Genomic DNA, 17,279 nt, shown 5'->3' with positions numbered 1-17,279 from the left:
TTCTGATTTTCATCTTGACAATCAATTAGTAAGAGAGGTCAGTTCTATTTTTTCCATATCTCATATTTTCTTAAGAGAAGTCTATTCCATTTCCAATGGATTGGCAAAGCACTTAGAGTTTTGTCAAGAACAGCTGTTGGGGAGGACGGGGCACCTCATAAGGTGTCGGAGGGACCGAGGATACCCCTACTTGGGAAAACCCGTCCAGTACACGCGACGAGAGGAATGTCCAGAGGCCTGTACGTTTGACTGTGAGAGAACCTAGTCACGTGTGTACGAGAGGAACCACGGACGGATTGCGTACGGGGCGAGACACCAACCATGTTGTTCCGAACATCATAATGCTCAAAAGAGAGAAAAATGGAAACCACCTACGTGATCATATTTAACTATGGATAAAAATGGTTATAGTAACACAATGGAATGCTATCTGTCAGTGTAAACAAGCTGCTGCCACTCATACACATTATCAGCACGGCAGCCCCGAGGTTCACAGAAACAAAGTTGGCACAGCAGTATGGTACCGTGATGGACGTAACTGTTTACTTTAGAATTCTTACGTAGGGTGTTCTTACCTCTGTTTTGCAGGCTGTGGTTGCTCATCATGAATGAAGAGCTGAGGAAAATGTTAGAAAATAGAAGCATGTCAGTATTTATTTCCCATAATTCCACTCATAGGCACAGCCAGTGACCCAGTGACCATGGCCTGAGTCAGCCTTGCAAAGCACTTTGAATTTTAAGGGGTGAAGGCAACAGGAGGCCGGTTCCTCCTCTCCTTTCCCAAGAAAGGCAAACATTGCAGGTGGAACAAACCGACCCGTGTGAGTTCTTCCCGTGTCATTTCAGTGCGCACCTGTGGCGGGTTCTTTGCTTTTAGAAGCCGTGCATTTATTGAGACTTGCCTTCTAACTATAGTCGCCACAGAAAAGGCTATGTGGCTGGGAGGGGCCCCTATCGCGTAGGCATTATTTACCAACCGAAGGAGAGTTTTGACAGAAAGTAATTTACTCCTCCTTGAAAGGTCAGCTAGGTGAGAAAACTCCGTGAATGATCGAAAGAAAATCCATAAAGAAAAAGGGATTATGGAAAATATAATATATCACAATAAAAACTATGCATTTCTAAGTACAATAATGATGATGTTACCAAGACTGCTTACCGATGGCTCTAGTTAATACCTTGCTTCATACTCTGACTGACTGGTTTATTTTGTGTTGTGGTCAGCATCATGATTATAAGCACGAGGTGCTACAACAGTTCAATCTAATTACGTGGGGCATACTCTGTACCAGGAATGGTGCTATTGATTAAAGCCTCTGGGCGAATTAAGTAAGATCTAGCCTTTTCCTAGCACTACTGAAATCAACCAGGTGTAGATCTGGTTTTCTCTGTCTCAAGGGAGCCTGGGATCTTAGGACTTGCTTTGTAGGGGAAAATGCTAGCAGGTTATCTGACCAATGCTCTGTGCAGTACTCCCTGCTCAGACTCCTACTGACAGTCAAGACTTTGACTTTGTGAACACTGGGATTCCTTGACCAGAAGCCAGTGTACAATTTTGCTAAATGTCTGGGGAAGAAAATCATCTATAGTAAAATGTCTCTGCCCTCATTTTTTAGAATTTTTTTTTATTAAAAATAATGTTGAGAGACAAGGAACATCTTCTGAGGATATTTTAGGTTTCAAGAACAGAGTTCATAAAGATGAAAGCAAAACAAAAACAAACAAAAATTAAAATAATGACCCTTTCTTTTTGCAGATGTGTGTTGAGTACTTACTGGTTACGTGGTACGTCTGGGGAATATAAAATGATTGAGACAGAATCTCTGCTTGAAAGCAGCCTCATTTATGGAGGGAAGACACAGCATCATGGTCACACTGTGGGGTAAATGCCATGACAGATGTGCGCACAGCGGAAGTCCCTGCGGTAGCAGACGGTCACTTAGCCCAGACAGAACGGGTCTGGATCTCAGGAATGGCTTCCTGCAGGTGAGCTAACTGAGCTGACTTCTGAAAGGTCACTAGAAGGCAGGTGACGAGTGAGGCTGTGTTCCAGGCAGAGGGGACAGCAGGTGCAAAGGCTCAGAGACAAGAAAGCATGGCTTCTTCTGCAGCAGAGAACCTTCTGAATAGATGGTAAGGCGTGGCGGTAAGTAGCATTCAACGGCCACTGCCACAGGCCAGGTGAGATTGACAGGGGCTGGACCATGTCGGGAGCCGGGGAAACGGGGAGAAACGGACAGCTTTAAGATGTGTTGTGGAGACAGAATTTCGGGAGGTGGAAATGGACTGGGCAGGCAGGGTGAAGATCGGAAAGGGAACACACCCTTTACTGGGACGAGAAAGTTTGTGGAAGGCAGTGCTGGTGTAGGAAGGAGAGTAGAAATAGAGTTCAGCTTCACCAGGTGAGACACCTGTCACCCGTGTAAGGGAAACTGCCCACTGGGTCTGGAGCTAAGAGGGGTGGTTGTGGCCACAGACAGAGAGGTTCGGGAGTTAATCAGCAGACGGTTGACATTCAACCTTGTGGGGTGGATGACGCTGCCCAGTCTCTTAGTGCAAAAACAGGGCCTTAGCCGAGCCCTGAGGAATAGCAGCATTTAGAGGTCAGTCTGGGAAGAAGTCTCCAAGGGGGCTCAGAAGAAAAAGCCAGATGATAGAGGAAGAACACCAGGAGACCTTGTTCAATAAACAAAAAACGCCAAGCCACTCAAAACTATAGCCACTACAAATGTCCGTGTGACTGAGAGCTCATTTGCTTTTCACGACAACACAATGACTTATTTGCCTTTTAATAAATTATGTTAAGAAAGGGTGTTAAATTGTGTGATGGGCAAGAATTTTGTGTCAGATGGAGGTCTAAAAGAGAAAAGAGCCTAATGAGAGTTATGAAGTCAGAGTCCCAGGACCCACAGGTCAAGGACTGAGGAAAAAGTGGCTGAAGCTGTGAGACAGGACAAGGCAGGCCAGTGGGGTGGCGAGGGAGCGGGGTGGAGATCTCCCTGGTGGGACAGGGCCTGGCTGTGGCCATGAGAGCTCATGTGTACGAGCCACTTGCAACGGGCCTGGCTCTGCTCTCAGCTGTGCGTGCGAGACGAATGATGATCCCGATGTCACGCAGTTTGCTAACGGGGAAGGCAGGCAGTCTGATCCCAGGGAATGCCTCCTAAGCCCTACTCAGTCCCACCCCAAACAGGGTGTTCTCTCTGTAAACCTTATTAGATAAATAGGACGGCATCTTCCCCCTGGGCAGGCCCCTGGGAGAGTCAGGATTCACCGGCTGCATTTTTAGAACCAGGTCAGTGTAGACACCATGGGCTGCTGAAAAGTGCAGGCCAACTTGGCTTCAAAGTAAGAGCTTCGGCCTCACTGGGCCTCATTTATTCCCTCTGGAGAATGGGTCAGAACTATCGCCTGGGTCCAGTGGCTTTAAGCCTGGGGTTTGATGGATGGAGAAAAGTTTTCCAACTATGGAGAGAGTGGAAAGGGGGAACTATGGAGGGATGTGCTATAGGCAGAAAAAGAGCATGTGCAAATGTCCTGCGGTAAGTGGCAACGGAGAGTGGAAAAGTGGATAAGTGGTATGAGCTGAGGCTGAAGCCACTGGTCAGACTGGGGTCATCAGGGCCTCGTAGCACTAATTTTGGAGGCCCTGGATTTTGTTCAAAGGGAGCCACCGTGATTACAGTCTGAGCCTTAGCTTCTTTGACTCTTTAGCTGGGGTGACCATTGTCCCAATAACCTGATCAGGAGAGTATTTAACCAGAGAATAGTATAATAAACCCCAGCCATCTATAAAGTGAAATTCAAAAGTAACTGTAAGCTTCCGTGTGGTCATCATCAGCTGAGTCTAGTTAGAAATGCCAACTTTTCTTCCCAGGTAACTCGATCTACTTAATATTCAGGTCTTCAAATCTCCCACACATCTCCAGCCCTCCCTGGGTCAAGTACAAAGTGCAGGAAGAACGATGCTATTAGCTTCAATAATAGCTGTGGGTCTGGACTTCCTTACCAAGGCCAAGGGCTTCCTGTTTCTCAGGAAGCCTTGGTGAGTCATTATCCTACACACCACCTGGCCCGACCCCCAGGCTGGGACCCAACAAGGGGGTCCCGGCTCCTTACCTGGCAACGGCAAGAGGGATCTCTGGGGCACTTTGATTTTGGGACAGGTGCGATGATTCAGGCTTCATCTGGTGGTGAGCAACTGTATAAAGGAGTCACATACTCTGGTCAAGATGCAAACAGAAAAACACTTGGAGACCATTTGAGGCCTATTGGAACTGCTATAATTTCATCGAGGGGCCTCTGTGATCAGGAGCGAGCTGTTGGTGGTCAGCAGAAACTCACCCATGTTTTCTACACCAACCCTGGCTCCTGGGAGTGGCTTCGCCCTAAGGCTCTAAAAATGGTTTTCAATATTGAACACTTGATACTATTATCAAGACTATTGAATCTGGAACTCATTGTTTAATTTCCCATAGTATAGAACATGACGTTGGAAGGTATTTGGTGTGGCAGAGAACAGCAGTGGAATTCTGTGTTCAAATAAAAAATAACATAGAAACATTAAAAAAAAATTTCATCTAAGAACTGTTCTGAGCAATGTAGGGCAGGGGGATGCCCAATGCTAGCCCATACACCCGAATCCTCACAACCCCCGTGATAGGGCGGGGGAGGCCCCAGGAGTCTGATGCAGGCTAGTGGTTCCCGCCCAGTTTACCAGGCAGGTGTTTTCTCGGGAGTTTCCCCTTTGATCTTCAAGTTTAGAAAACTTCTGCCATCGATATGAACTGGGTGGAATGACTTAGGAATTGCACAGACCATCGCGGTTACCACTTTTTACTTCCTTTTCATTATGAATAGATTTTTAACCAGGCATCCAGTCTTACCCAGGGCACACAACACTACTGCGCTGTGAAATGCCATAAAACACTCAGTTTCGGCTGCAAGTCGTAAAGTTGAGGAAGCACACAGACAGCGATGTGTTGTCATTTGGGTGGTTACTCTGTGCTCTGTCCCAGGCTGACCACCAGATGGACACCTTTGATGGAGGGCCTGTGATTATTTGAACTGTGAGTGGAGTCAGTGACTGGTCCACTAGTCACACATTCTCTAACAGTATTTCCTGTCCTTAGTATCCACTCACGCTGTTACAGTGACAATCAGGGAAGCCCGAGGCAATCAGTCAGGATGCTGAGAGTTAGTGTGGAAAGGGGCGTTAGTGTGGCTAGGTTTGGAATAGTTTTAGATTGCTAACATACCCCCCCCCCCATCGGGGGCCTTGGGAATCTACACACTCAGATTAGGCCTCACTGACATCTAACGTCCTCAATATAAAGAACATTCTAGCATCCCACAGAGGCAACGCAGTCCATCTGAAACCACAGGGGCCGCTGGAGGCCTCCGCTGCTTGGTTGGCCACTCTGCCTGTGTTAAGTCTTTGGGCCGCGGCTCAGGACACAGTGCATCATGCAAAGTGCATGCTGAACAGTGTTTCAAAGGTGGACATGAAGTTATCACCTACTTAGCATCCTAAGGGGGTGAGTGTTGGATTATTTGCTTCCAGAATAATGACACCAATGGTGTGTGTGTGTGTGTGTGTGTTTGCACGTGCATGTGCTCAAATGACGATATATGTGTGTGTGTATCTAGATGACAGCAAAGATGGAGAGACCAAGAGCTTCTCCGGAACAGGTGCCTAGCAACGTCTTCCTGACGTGGCAGCGGCAGCCTCGTGTCTCCCTGTCAGCAGCCTGTGGCCGAAGAGAGACCTCAAGCCCACCCGCGGCCTAAGTCACCTTGTTCAGACCAGGGAATTCCTGAACAGACAGCCTATGAAGTCCTGGATCCACGTGGGTCATGTTACCACACATGCGCGCGCGCACACACACACACACACACACACACACGTGCGCGTGCACCCACTGTGCTCATGCACCCCAGGCCCTGAAACAATCCATCCTTTAAACAAATGACCAACACTATAAATATAGAAACAGAACTTACCCTAATGGAATTAGGGCATGAAATAAACAAAAATAGTTCACCTTTCTCTGTTCCCAGGACCTGTGTTAGATGGAAAAAAAAAAATGACGTTGAGTGACTCTTGGTGGTAGAAAACTTCCTACAGTATGTTTTTAGAGCAATCAGTGTAGCATTGGGCAAAATTTTTTGTTATTATTGAGATTTAAAATAATCTACAAATAATACTTCAAAACATTAAACAAAAAATTATACTTTGTGTGATGTAACAGGCAAGTATACAGTCTGCTGACGGGACTATAAATTGCTTTGACTCTTTGGAAAACAGTTTAAACACAGCTATCAAGAGCCTTAGATGTACTATTATTCTTATTTCAGTAATTGCATGGGTGAGCCTTTTCTTCTAAGAAAACAGCCTAACACCAGGACCACGTTCTGTGCACAAAGACATTCAGCATGTCGGTAGTTATCATGTCAAAACCCTGGAAGCAATCGACATGCCCATCCAAGCGGGAACCGCTAAGTACGTTTTGGTGCCGTTATTAACTTATTGGGATATTATACATGTATCGTCAGTATTTACACAGAGCGTGGAATAAGACAGCACTCTTAAGTATGCCTCAAAAGTCCAGAATAAAAACTGGCCTCATGACATATTTACAGGTAGGGGTGTGTGTGTGTATAAAAGGGGACTTGGAGAATTGTGACAATATATTAATAGAGATTGTGTTTAAGAGACGAGGTTGTGGTTAATTTTTATTATTGGTCAAAAATGAGCATGAGACTATTCACATTATGCATTCTTTTAAAATGTATCCATTTATCTTCCCAAACATTTCCTTTCTCTTTCTTCCCTTAATAGTGATAGAATTTCTGATCACCCTTCCTTATAAAAGAAAATCTCTGTGCTTATTGGATTTGCATCCTTGGGCCCTATTCTACTCTTAAAGAAGCAGAGAGCCTGACAAGAGGTACAGTGTATGCTACAGTGTTTGCTACAGCGTTTAACCAAAATGAATGTTCTAAAGCCCATTTTATGCAGCTGGGGAGCAGCTCAGGTGTTATTAAACAAGAGCTTCTTAACTTGGGGACGGGAGAGTTCCTGGCCTAGCCTCGTGGGGATAATGAACCTTCTGAAATTAAAAGCTATTTTTTTCCCCTCCGTAAACATGTGACTATGTTTTTTTTCTGCAGGATTTAGGAAGGTTTATCATATACCCTTCATCAAATATTAAAAAGGGTCTGAGGTCCATGAAAAGCGCTTTTAAAGCCGGTGGTCTGCAGACGAGGTCCAAAGAGGTGGTGCCATCTCCCAGATTCCAGAGCTACCCTGTGGCTGAGCTGACCCTGCAGCCAGGCCTCCGAACTCCCATTTCTTCACAGACAGGAAACCTTCAGGCCCTGGCTGGTTGCTCAGAGGTAGAATGTCGACCCGGCGTGTGGGTGTCCCGGGTTTGATTTCTGGTCAGGGCACACAGGAGGGGTGACCATCTGCTTCTCCTCACTTCACCTTCTTCTTCTCTCTCTCTCTATCTCCCCCTTCCACAGCCATGGCTCGATTGTTTTGAGCACCTTGGCCCCAGGTGCTGAGGATGCTCCATGAATCCTCTGCTTCAGGCACTAAAAATAGCTCTGTTCTGAGCATGGCTCTAGATGAGCAGAGCATCGGCCCTAGATGGGGGTTGCCAGGTGGATCCCGGTTGGGGCACATGTGGGAGTCTATCTCTCTTCCTCTCACTTAAAAAAAAGAAAAGAACCTTTAGTCACAGATAGCTTAGAGAGGCACCAGGAGTCTTATCTGAAGCTAGCTAATAGACAAACTCTTTTGATTCAAAGGCCATGATGGCCCCGAAGGTTCTGGAAAAGGGATCACACTTCCTCATGGACAGCCAATGAAGGCACATCTACAGCCGAAGTAGAGGGGATCATGAATTCATTCTAAGGAGCGGTTTGGACGTCTCCCCACCGAGTCTTGCCCAGGACTTTGGACCTGGCATTTCAGCGTGCTCCATCGGGTGCGGACGTGGTTTCCAGGCTGGTCAGAGGAGAGGGGCCCGAGCAGGCTGTGTGTGCAGCAGCCTCCTGTTGGGGGGAGGAGGCAGACGGGTCACCTGAGTGAGACGCAGACAGCTCTTCGCGTGAGGGCTCTGAATTGGGACGTGATGAGTTTCAGAGAGTGGAGGGAAATTTCTCTAGTTCTCTTCACTTTCCTTGTTGGTAGAAAATAAGCATATTCAAGTTAAAGAGAAATGCTTTCTGCATGTCCCTCCCTCCTTCCTCCCTTCCTTTCTCCTTCTTCTTCTTCTTCTCCATCTCAGCTCAGCGGGGTCTCTGTATTTCTAACGCAGTTGCAGGTGGGCGTGCACTTGGACTCGGGGCTTTCGGGGGGTCCTGGCAGCCGTAGGGGCACTTCCGGGTCTCCTCACCCCTCTCAGGCGTTTGTTCTCTGAGGCTTTTGTGAGAGTTAAGCGAGACCATGAGTCTCTGCACTGTTTGAAAACTATAAAAGCACAATGCAAATTCCAGTCCAGGCGGGTAGCCCACCATTTCTGGTCTCCAAGATTCTGGTCACACACAAACACAAGCATGACATTCGTCCTAGGAGATAAGCTTTTGTGATGAAGAAATGGCCATGACGCTGGCCTCAAACAATGGGGAAATGTCTTGGCAGACGATAAGGAGGAAGAATGTGTTTTTCTACTAGGGCCGTGTGGTTCCGCAGAGTTTAGATGGTATCAACTTTTAGCAAAATGCCGACCAAAGCTGCAGGGAGGACAGAAGTCCTGCACGCCCCCTGCTCTCGAAGGCTGACCTTCTCCTGTCCTTTCGGACTGGCCGAAGAGTTGCGACCTGCAGGTCACTGAGAGTGGCAGCCGTCTGCTACTCGGGACACATAGGTCTGACGCACAGGAAGAAAGGGGTGGGGTCCTTCTGAACGTGTGGGTTTCCCCAGCTCCTCTGGGGGTGTGGAGACCACCCCAACTTTCTCCTTCCTGGTGGTGCCTGGAAGTTCAGCTCCCACCAGAGGGTGAGCCGGTGAAGTCCTGAATGGAACAGGGGCTGACCCCTCCTCCAGGGGGTCTGCATTTTTCTCCTCCGCACGACTGTCTGTGGGCTAGAGGTAGTCAGTGTCTCGTTGGAGTCACAAGCTGGGAACCTGACTTGATTTTAACATTCTCATCAGGAAGGAAGGGAGGGAGGGAGGGAGGGAGGGAGGGAGGAAGAAAGAAAAGTTAACCTCTGCAGTCTAGATATAAGAGGATTGGCCACATCATAAGATAAGAGCCAAGTCCCTAGGAGACCGGTGGGGATGAAGTGAGGACACTCATGTTGTTGGGCAGACTTTCCACCGGTCATGGTGGACTCACCGCCACCTTCTTCAGGAGCCTCCTCTTTGGGGGCTTAAGGAAGTCACCATTCCAGGCGGCTCTGGGACATCCCCATCTCACCTGACTTTCATGCCGTCCACTGAGCCTTCACCGCCCCCCTGGGCGTGTACATGTCCACTTCGACTGACTCTTGACTTTGCCACAACTTTGCAAAGTTGAGTGCATCCATCACTTTTTTTTTTTTAATGGCTGGGAAAACAGAAATGGAGTTGATGTGGGGAGGAGATTTGCCAAAGTTCACAGAAGTGGTGGGGGGCAGAGCGCGTTTCAAACGCGGGTCTGTGTGACCGTGTCTTGTATTTCCTCCATTCTGGAGTCCTGGCTCTTTTGTGAAGAATGCACAGCGAGGATAACCAGCTTCCAGCCCTGCATTTCTGTCACGCGGGAGCCTGGAAGCCAGGTGGAGACTTTCGGTCTTCCATAGGAACTAGGAGCGTTCTTCATGTCATTGTCCCCATAAACACTGAATACGGCGGCAAATAGGATCCTGGAGTAAGATCTGGATTTTAACTTGTTTTGCTTTAGTTTTCCCACCTTTAAAATAGGGATAACAATGCACGTTGAGCGTGGTTGTTATGACAATTAAGTGTAGTATATTATTTAAAGCAATAGTATCTTGCCTGTTGCAGACACATAACACACAAAAATTCACCTTCTCTGCTTTCTGGGACCAAGCTATTACTTACCTCACTCAAGTTCTTTAAGCTTATCTGCCTGCAGGGAACAGAGATACAGTGTTACATAAAATAAAGTTTATGATGATCAAAATAAAATCATTCTGAGTCCTTATAAAACCTTTGATTACATTTTTATTGCCAAACCAACAGCCTGTAGCCCAGTGTGCTGTTTATTACCATTCTACAAAATTAAAGCCAGGTGATTTTTCTCATAATTTTCTAAGCAAAAGAAAAAGCAGCAAGCTAATCTAAAAGGTGGTGACAGAGAGGACATGAATAAATGTGCTTTGTGTTTTAGGGGGATCTAAATAACATCCCCATTCCCCTTGACATTTGGCTTTCTGTGTCAAGATTCATGACCACGGTAAGACCTGCTGTTGTCACCTTGACTTGAAAGCCCTCGGTTTTTTGCTCTGAGGAAGCAGAGAGGGTCTTAAATATGAAGTTGTCAGGTGCAGTGGATCCCAGTACAGCTCGTGTGAGAGAAAGGAGGCCTATAGTGAATGGAGGCCCAGGACAGAACAACCACGAAACTGCACGACAGGGGAAGCACTCTTTCTGGCATCTGCTCACGTGGACAGGGAACAGGTCTCAGAAGGAACTCCAACCCTTGCATTAATATCGACAAGGAAGTCAGTGAGCGTCTCTAACCCTCATTTTTCTCATCTGCAGAATGGTTACAAGGGCGTTCCTCTTTAGAGGGTCACTGTGAGCAGTGGTAGAGGTCAATATGAAAATGTGGGGTGTTCAGTGGGCTCTGTGGGTAGAATGTGCTCCAAGCCAGATAAGGAGACAAGGCAAGGAATGTGGGCTTCTGTCCCCCCAGGTCTTCTGGTGGAAAGACTGAGACTAAAGGGATACCCAGAGATGGAGGCGGCAACACCAGTCTTAGTTGAAGGCTATTGACCTAGAGTTAGATAGTTTGTATCAGATAAGACAGTCTCAGAAGCAGCCGGCACTCAGATGCTATGTCCTGGTCTCAGGTCTCTAAGCAACAGGTGCGCACACTGGGGTCCCACATTCTTAAGCCTGTCTCGTCAGCTCGTCGGAGATAACACAGTTACACCCTATCTCTCCTGTGTAATGCGGCAAGCGAGAAGGTAAGAGAAATACAATTAAAAGTAATAAAGTGGGACAAACATGCATAGCTTTCATGACTTGTGGGTTAAATTAAGGCCGATCTCAGTGTTTTCATGTTTAAAAGGCTCTGGCGTCTTAGGAATACTGACAGACTGGCCAGGTGGTTTCCATTCGAAGTGTGAGATTGATTTTAGTCTTGTGATTTTAAGGGTTTTTTTTTTTTGTATTTTTCTGAAGTTGGAAACGGGGAGGCAGTCAGACAGACTCCCGCATGCACCCCACCGGGATCCACCCGGCATGCCCACCAGGGGGCGATGCTCTGCCCATCTGGGGCGTCGCTCTGTTGCATCCAGAGCCATTCTAGCGCTTGAAGCAGAAGCCACAGAGCCATCCTCAGCGCCTGGGCCAACTTTGCTCCAATGGAGCTTTGGCTGCGGGAGGGGAAGAGAGAGACAGAGAGAAAGGAGAGGGGGAGGGGTGGAGAAGCAAATGGGCACTTCTCCTGTGTGCCCTGGCCGGGAATCAAACCCGGGACTCCTGCACGCCAGGCCGATGCTCTACCACTGAGCCAACCAGCCAGGGCCTGATTTTAAGTTTTAAGAGTCAACCAACCTATGTCTGACTCTGTTTGCAGCAAATGTGGACAGTTTATGAGAACTTGAATTTTTCTATCTTTGTACATTCACTTCATTTGATTTTCAAAAATGTTAAAGGAAAGTTCATTGTTGAGGAAAGTTCTGCTTGTTAGGGTTTAAATTCACCCCATCAGCATTAGAAGTACTTTATAAAAATCAAATAAGTGAAAGATATCGAAGTATTTCAAATATTTAAGGAGAGACAACTTCTATTGTTCGTAAATAAGTCTCATCCTCTAAGATTCCTTAACCTCTCTCAGGTGACACACAGAGCGACTGTCTTTCTGTTTAGGAACAATTGCTCGATTTATAAGCAGAGCAATACACCTTACAGATGGAATTTGAAGCTTCAGGAAAGTGTGGCTTTAGAAGTGGTAACTTTAAATATTGGATTTGCAAGTGAGAACAACTCCAAAGAGCCCCAGGTGTGGCTAGAGCTCAGCCAACAGTCCATTGCTCTTACTATTCTCCAGGGTGGTTTTATTTGGTCTGGGTGCCACGGTAGTGAAATCACAATGGACACACAGACAGCCTTTCCCTCGTCCATCTCTTTCTAGTTATGTCCAAGAGAGTCTCAGGGTGGCGGTGAGAGTACCCCAACCCCACCCTCACACTGCCTTCCACTTGAGCAGAGAAAAATCTTCCTGGGCTCGAAGTTTTGGTCTGAAACTGTGTGTGCTGCAGTTACTGACGGTACTATGTCTCCCTTTTACATCGATTTACTTTAGTAAATAATATTAATAATGATAAGCAGAGAAGAACATATTAAGTACACGGATATTATAAAACTCATGCTAATAGTCTTTAATGCTTGAGAATGTCTAACCAACCGTGCCCCCCCCCCGTCCCTCTTCCCCCTCCAGCTTCAAAGTGCTCGTCCAGTTTAAGTCGCCAATTAATGATTTAAAGGGCATTTTCCCCATCTGAAGTGTGGCGATTGCCCGTGAAGCCACGACGTAGCTTTAAGAGAGAATGGCGGAGCGCTGGTGGGGACACGTGGGGCTGAAACACAATAGCTGGGACCACCTGCACCATCCCGGGGAGCAGGGCCCATTGTGAGGGGCTGCAGCTGCCCCTCCTTCCGCTGGCGCTGACGCTGTCGCTGTCGACTGTCAGATGTAAATCACAGCCTACCTGTCAGATGTAAATCACAGCCTCCCCTTGGGGGTGCTGGTAACAAGCGGCCTCCTAGGGCCCTGGAGCGGCCTGGCTGCGAGGAGGGGGCGGGGCTGCGAGGAGGGGGCGGGGCAGAGGCAGCTCAGACCTCACGCCCTCCCTCTGTTTCCAGACAAAATGAACCCAGCGGCCGCCTCCTGGGCTTGTTTCCTTGTGACTAGAGTCGTGGCTAATGGCCATCTGACTACCGATATGAGGCCTAACTAAAAATGAACGGGAAGCTGTCTTCCTAAGCAAAACCCTTCCTTATTTGCGGTGCCAGGCCCAGGGTCTTGCGCAGGGCTCCCCATGTCCCCTCGGTCGTCATACACCAGCTTGAGAGCTTTGGCCAAGTCACCAAACTGCTCTGAATCGTACAAACCCTATGTGCCCAATGGCCAGGGAAGCGACAGTTACCCAGGCACCTACTGTGTGCCATCCAGTGGGTTGGGCACTGCCCGGCCGAGCCTTAGAAGACTGTCCTTTATCGGCCGCTGGAAGGATTCACTGAGATGAAATGTCACTGCCCTCTGGAGGTGCCTGTAGTGAAGAGCCCCAGCCCAGTGGCCATCTCATCTAAAAATGATCCAACGGATGTCAACGGTACCGGCAGGAACACCAGAGGTGCAAAGTGCAAACTTCAAAAGATGCCGAGACCACCAGATGGCTGCTCCACAGACGGCGAGACCAAATGGTAGCGGCTCACTGGGAGCGAGCTCAGGGCAGCCCTGCCTCGGACACCAGGAGTCTGCGCGCCCAAGGGTTCCACCCAGGGACCGTCAAAGCCTTAACTGCAGACGTAGTCCCAGAACCTGGTTTCCTCTGGCTCTTAACTCTGGCTGTCCATCTGATTTATGGGGGGGGGGGCACTTTAAAAATAGTGATACCTGGGGCTCACCTCTCAGAGCAATTAAAACCCCTCACCACGCTCTGTCACATGGGACGGTCATTTTCTTTTTACAAATGAGAAAAGCGGTACTCAGAGCCGTGGAAGAGCTTTCTGGGATTATCCTGCCACAAAGCAGCCCGACTAGGATACAGACCCCAGTCTGCGGGGTCCCGCTGGCCTGCTCTGTCCAGAAAAAAAAAAAAAAGTAAAAAGAAAAAGAAAAGAAAAAGGCAACATCCTCTTTTCTCTGCCCCAAACAAGCTTGTCACCTCTGCTGTTTCACTCGTCCCGCCTTCCATCTCCTCACTTCTCTGCTGTTTCACTCGTCCTGTCTTCCATCTCCTCACTTCTCTGCTGTTTCACTCGTCCCGTCTTCCATCTCCTCACTTCTCTGCTGTTTCACTCGTCCCGTCTTCCATCTCCTTACTTCTCTGCTGTTTCACTCGTCCCGTCTTCCATCTCCTCACTTCTCTGCTGTTTCACTCGTCCCGTCTTCCATCTCCTCACTTCTCTGCTGTTTCACTCGTCCCGTCTTCCATCTCCTCACTTCTCTGCTGTTTCACTCGTCCCGTCTTCCATCTCCTCACTTCTCTGAGTTTTCTGAGTGTCAGCCAGGTCTGTACGCCGTAGCCTGTCTGCTCGGAGCTTCAGGGACCTTATGGTTTACATTTCCAGTTCTGATGACCACACTGGGCAGGTCTGAGGGCCCGCTATGGTCGCTGCCGCCTAGGCTCTGTCTTTGAGAACGGAAGTAGAAACAGAGCACGTGTGGTGTCTCCTAGTCCGGCTCGGACCCTTTGGAAGCCGCAGAAGGAAACACATGTTTATCAAACATCTACTCTGGGCTGGGGACACGCACACCGGAATGAAGGTCCCTCCTTCTGGGGTGGAAGAGACGGACTTGCATCCAAATACATTATTACATGAGGTGGCGGAGGCACCAGCTGGAAAGGGCTCAAGGTAGCGAAAGAGCAGCAGCGGTGGTTATAAGTCTACACTGGGCAGGCACTGGTCAGTGCTGGTCAGGAGTCACTCAGTTCTCACATTAGCCGGGGAGGCGGGGCTGGCAGCACTGGTCTGACTTTACCGAGAGAAACCTCAGGCGTGGGGAAGGCTAGCAATCTGCCCCAGGCAGAGCTTCTCAGCCTGGGGGCACTGACCTGTCCATCTCGTTCTGTGGTGTGGGGCTGTCCTGTGCATCGCAGGACCGTAGGACATTTAGCACCATCCCTGTCCTCTCTGCCTACGAGAGGCCAGGAGCATCCTTACCCGTCCCAGTGGTCACAACCAGAACGTCCCCAGACACTGCTGACTGCCTTGGAGACACAGTCACCCCCTGGTGAGGCCTCCTCCCCAAACCTGCCAGTTCCTGGGACGGAGAACCTGAACTTCAACCCGGGCAGCTTGAATCTGGACTTGAGGACTCTTGTCCCTTCCTGCATGCCAGGCCCATTGGGAAGGGGACTGAGGAGGCCGGAAATGGTGTGGGGGAGGGGACTGTCGCCTGGCAGGTCTATGTTTGTGTGGAGCTGTGCAGGACAAAAAGATGAAGAGACATTCCCCAGAAAATTAGGAGAGGAAATGATATTCAGGCTCTTTAACGGCCTCCACCAGGACCAGTGATAAATGGGGTTTGCACAGAAGCTCAAACCATGCCCGCTATTTTGGATTTCTGTGTCCATGAGCAATGCTCACTCCTCGGCAGTGCCCGGCGCCCCCACCCGCGGGTCCGAGCTGGCGGGCGGAGACATCGCTCATTCCGCCGCAGGAACACAAGGGGCCCGCTAATCTCCGCTCGGGCCGCTGCAGTGAGGCACTTCTGGGCATTCAGACTCTCTTGGGGGAAAAAGTGGGCCCATTCGGGTTTGTCACATTTTGTGATTAGAGTTGGCTGCCCAATGCCCCACACGATTGGAAGTGAGGGGCTGTCATCAGCACTTTATACCAGAAGGCTGCTCGGGTAATTTTTATTTGTCATAAAAGCAATACTGTTGTTGACAAATGGGTTTCCATATGCAGTTACATTCCTCCAGCCTGGGTGATGGGAAGCAGGGGACCCAGCCTGTTCCTTCAATAGCCTGGAATACCTTTCGGTTTTTGCATAAAAAGTCCCAGTTCCATTCCAGCATTTAACATTTTCTTGAATAACTAATTCAGGTCTCAAGCGAGCCATTCTTCCAATAACTCATTTTGTTACACACACACACACACACACACACACACACACACACTCACACACACACACACACACACCCCTATGTTTTTGGTTAAAGACTTCAACTACAGGTTTCTAGGACTATTTTCCCTGGAGGCACAATCGGCCTCTCCCACCCCACGGGGAGGCTGTTCTGAGAGGGGACGGTGGGTTGTCCTTGTCACCCTCCCCAGCCCACCTGCCTGCCTGGCCACTCCACCAGCAGCCACGGCCGGCCGCTCTCTCACCTGGGCCCGCTCTGGACTTCGGGGGAGGTGTGCCTCTGAGGGTAGGGCGACGTGCCGCTCTCCGGCTCCGGGGGCAAGGGCTGGTATTTCTTTGGAAGACTGACAACAGGTGGCCTGTGTGAAGAGTCACAGGGATAGGGGGGCGGTGAGAAGCGTTGCTGTGCAGGTGGCTCCCCAGCCGGCCCCACCCTCGGTGTCCCCAGCTTCGGGTGGGAGGCGTCAGGTCCTGGGTGTCCGTGCCTCACGGCTCTGCTCGCTCCATCGGCAGCTTCGAACACAAGACAGCCTTTCTTCTAAGGAAGCCAAAGTCTACCTCCCTGCCACGGGCTCTTGGGTTTGGCTCTGTTTTCTGATGCCATTTTCTACTGGCTGTCTTTGCTCCTTCAACAATGCCACCTGTTTGAGTTTGAGGAGGCCTGGGGACATGATATCATTATCGCCTTCCATTGATCCTAGCGGGGAAGACGGGAGCTAGGGAAAGTCCCCAAAGAAGTGGGGAGGGGAGGTGCCTGAGAGTCAGTGAATGCCCCGCCCACCCCCTTGCCCAGCACTCACTCCCTCACTCGCAAAGTGCGTGTCAGATGCTAGAAATGCAGAGAAGAAGGCCCAGCCGGTGGCTCCAATACCTTCTTCAGTGAGGGCAGAGAGAACAGTGACAAGGACGTTCCTCTCACCTCGGGGTGACGACTGGGGTGCTCCCTGGGCTCATGGAGAGCAAGAGCGGCTCTTCAAAGCCTAAGAAATCAAGCCTGTGCCTCTCCCCTCCATATTCATGCATAAATATAGTAACATTTGTACTTATACATGTAGAATCCGAGGCGGATTTAATGGTGGGCGCACCAGGCACACCAGGAGCACGCCCTGGGCCCCGACTTCTGAAGGGCCCTGCAAAACCCCAACTTAATACTTCTTTCTAATGATACCAGGTTTGGTTTCATAAGTGCAATTTGTACATTAATAGTACATCATATGTTTTATTTATTTAAAAATATGGTTAACATGTATTTTTATTTTCCCTGCCTCTCTCTCTCTC

General features: G+C 49.0%; 1 protein-coding gene across 1 annotated transcript in view; it reads right to left on the bottom strand.

Moving 5' to 3' along the window:
* Nucleotides 1–17,279, bottom strand: part of CLNK (cytokine dependent hematopoietic cell linker) — a 163,102-nt gene that overhangs the window by 21,424 nt on the left and 124,399 nt on the right. The window contains exons 16-20 of the mRNA XM_066233102.1: nt 16,247–16,360; nt 10,055–10,082; nt 6,045–6,063; nt 4,120–4,201; nt 576–616 (exon numbers count right to left, since the gene is read on the bottom strand). Of these exons, the coding sequence (XP_066089199.1) occupies nt 576–616; nt 4,120–4,201; nt 6,045–6,063; nt 10,055–10,082; nt 16,247–16,360 (284 nt within the window). The remainder of the gene's footprint in view (nt 1–575; nt 617–4,119; nt 4,202–6,044; nt 6,064–10,054; nt 10,083–16,246; nt 16,361–17,279) is intronic.

The sequence above is a fragment of the Saccopteryx bilineata genome, chromosome 5 (assembly GCF_036850765.1).
Source record: "Saccopteryx bilineata isolate mSacBil1 chromosome 5, mSacBil1_pri_phased_curated, whole genome shotgun sequence".
NCBI classification, from domain to species: Eukaryota; Metazoa; Chordata; class Mammalia; order Chiroptera; family Emballonuridae; genus Saccopteryx; species Saccopteryx bilineata.
This window is presented reverse-complemented; position numbering and strand designations above follow the sequence as displayed.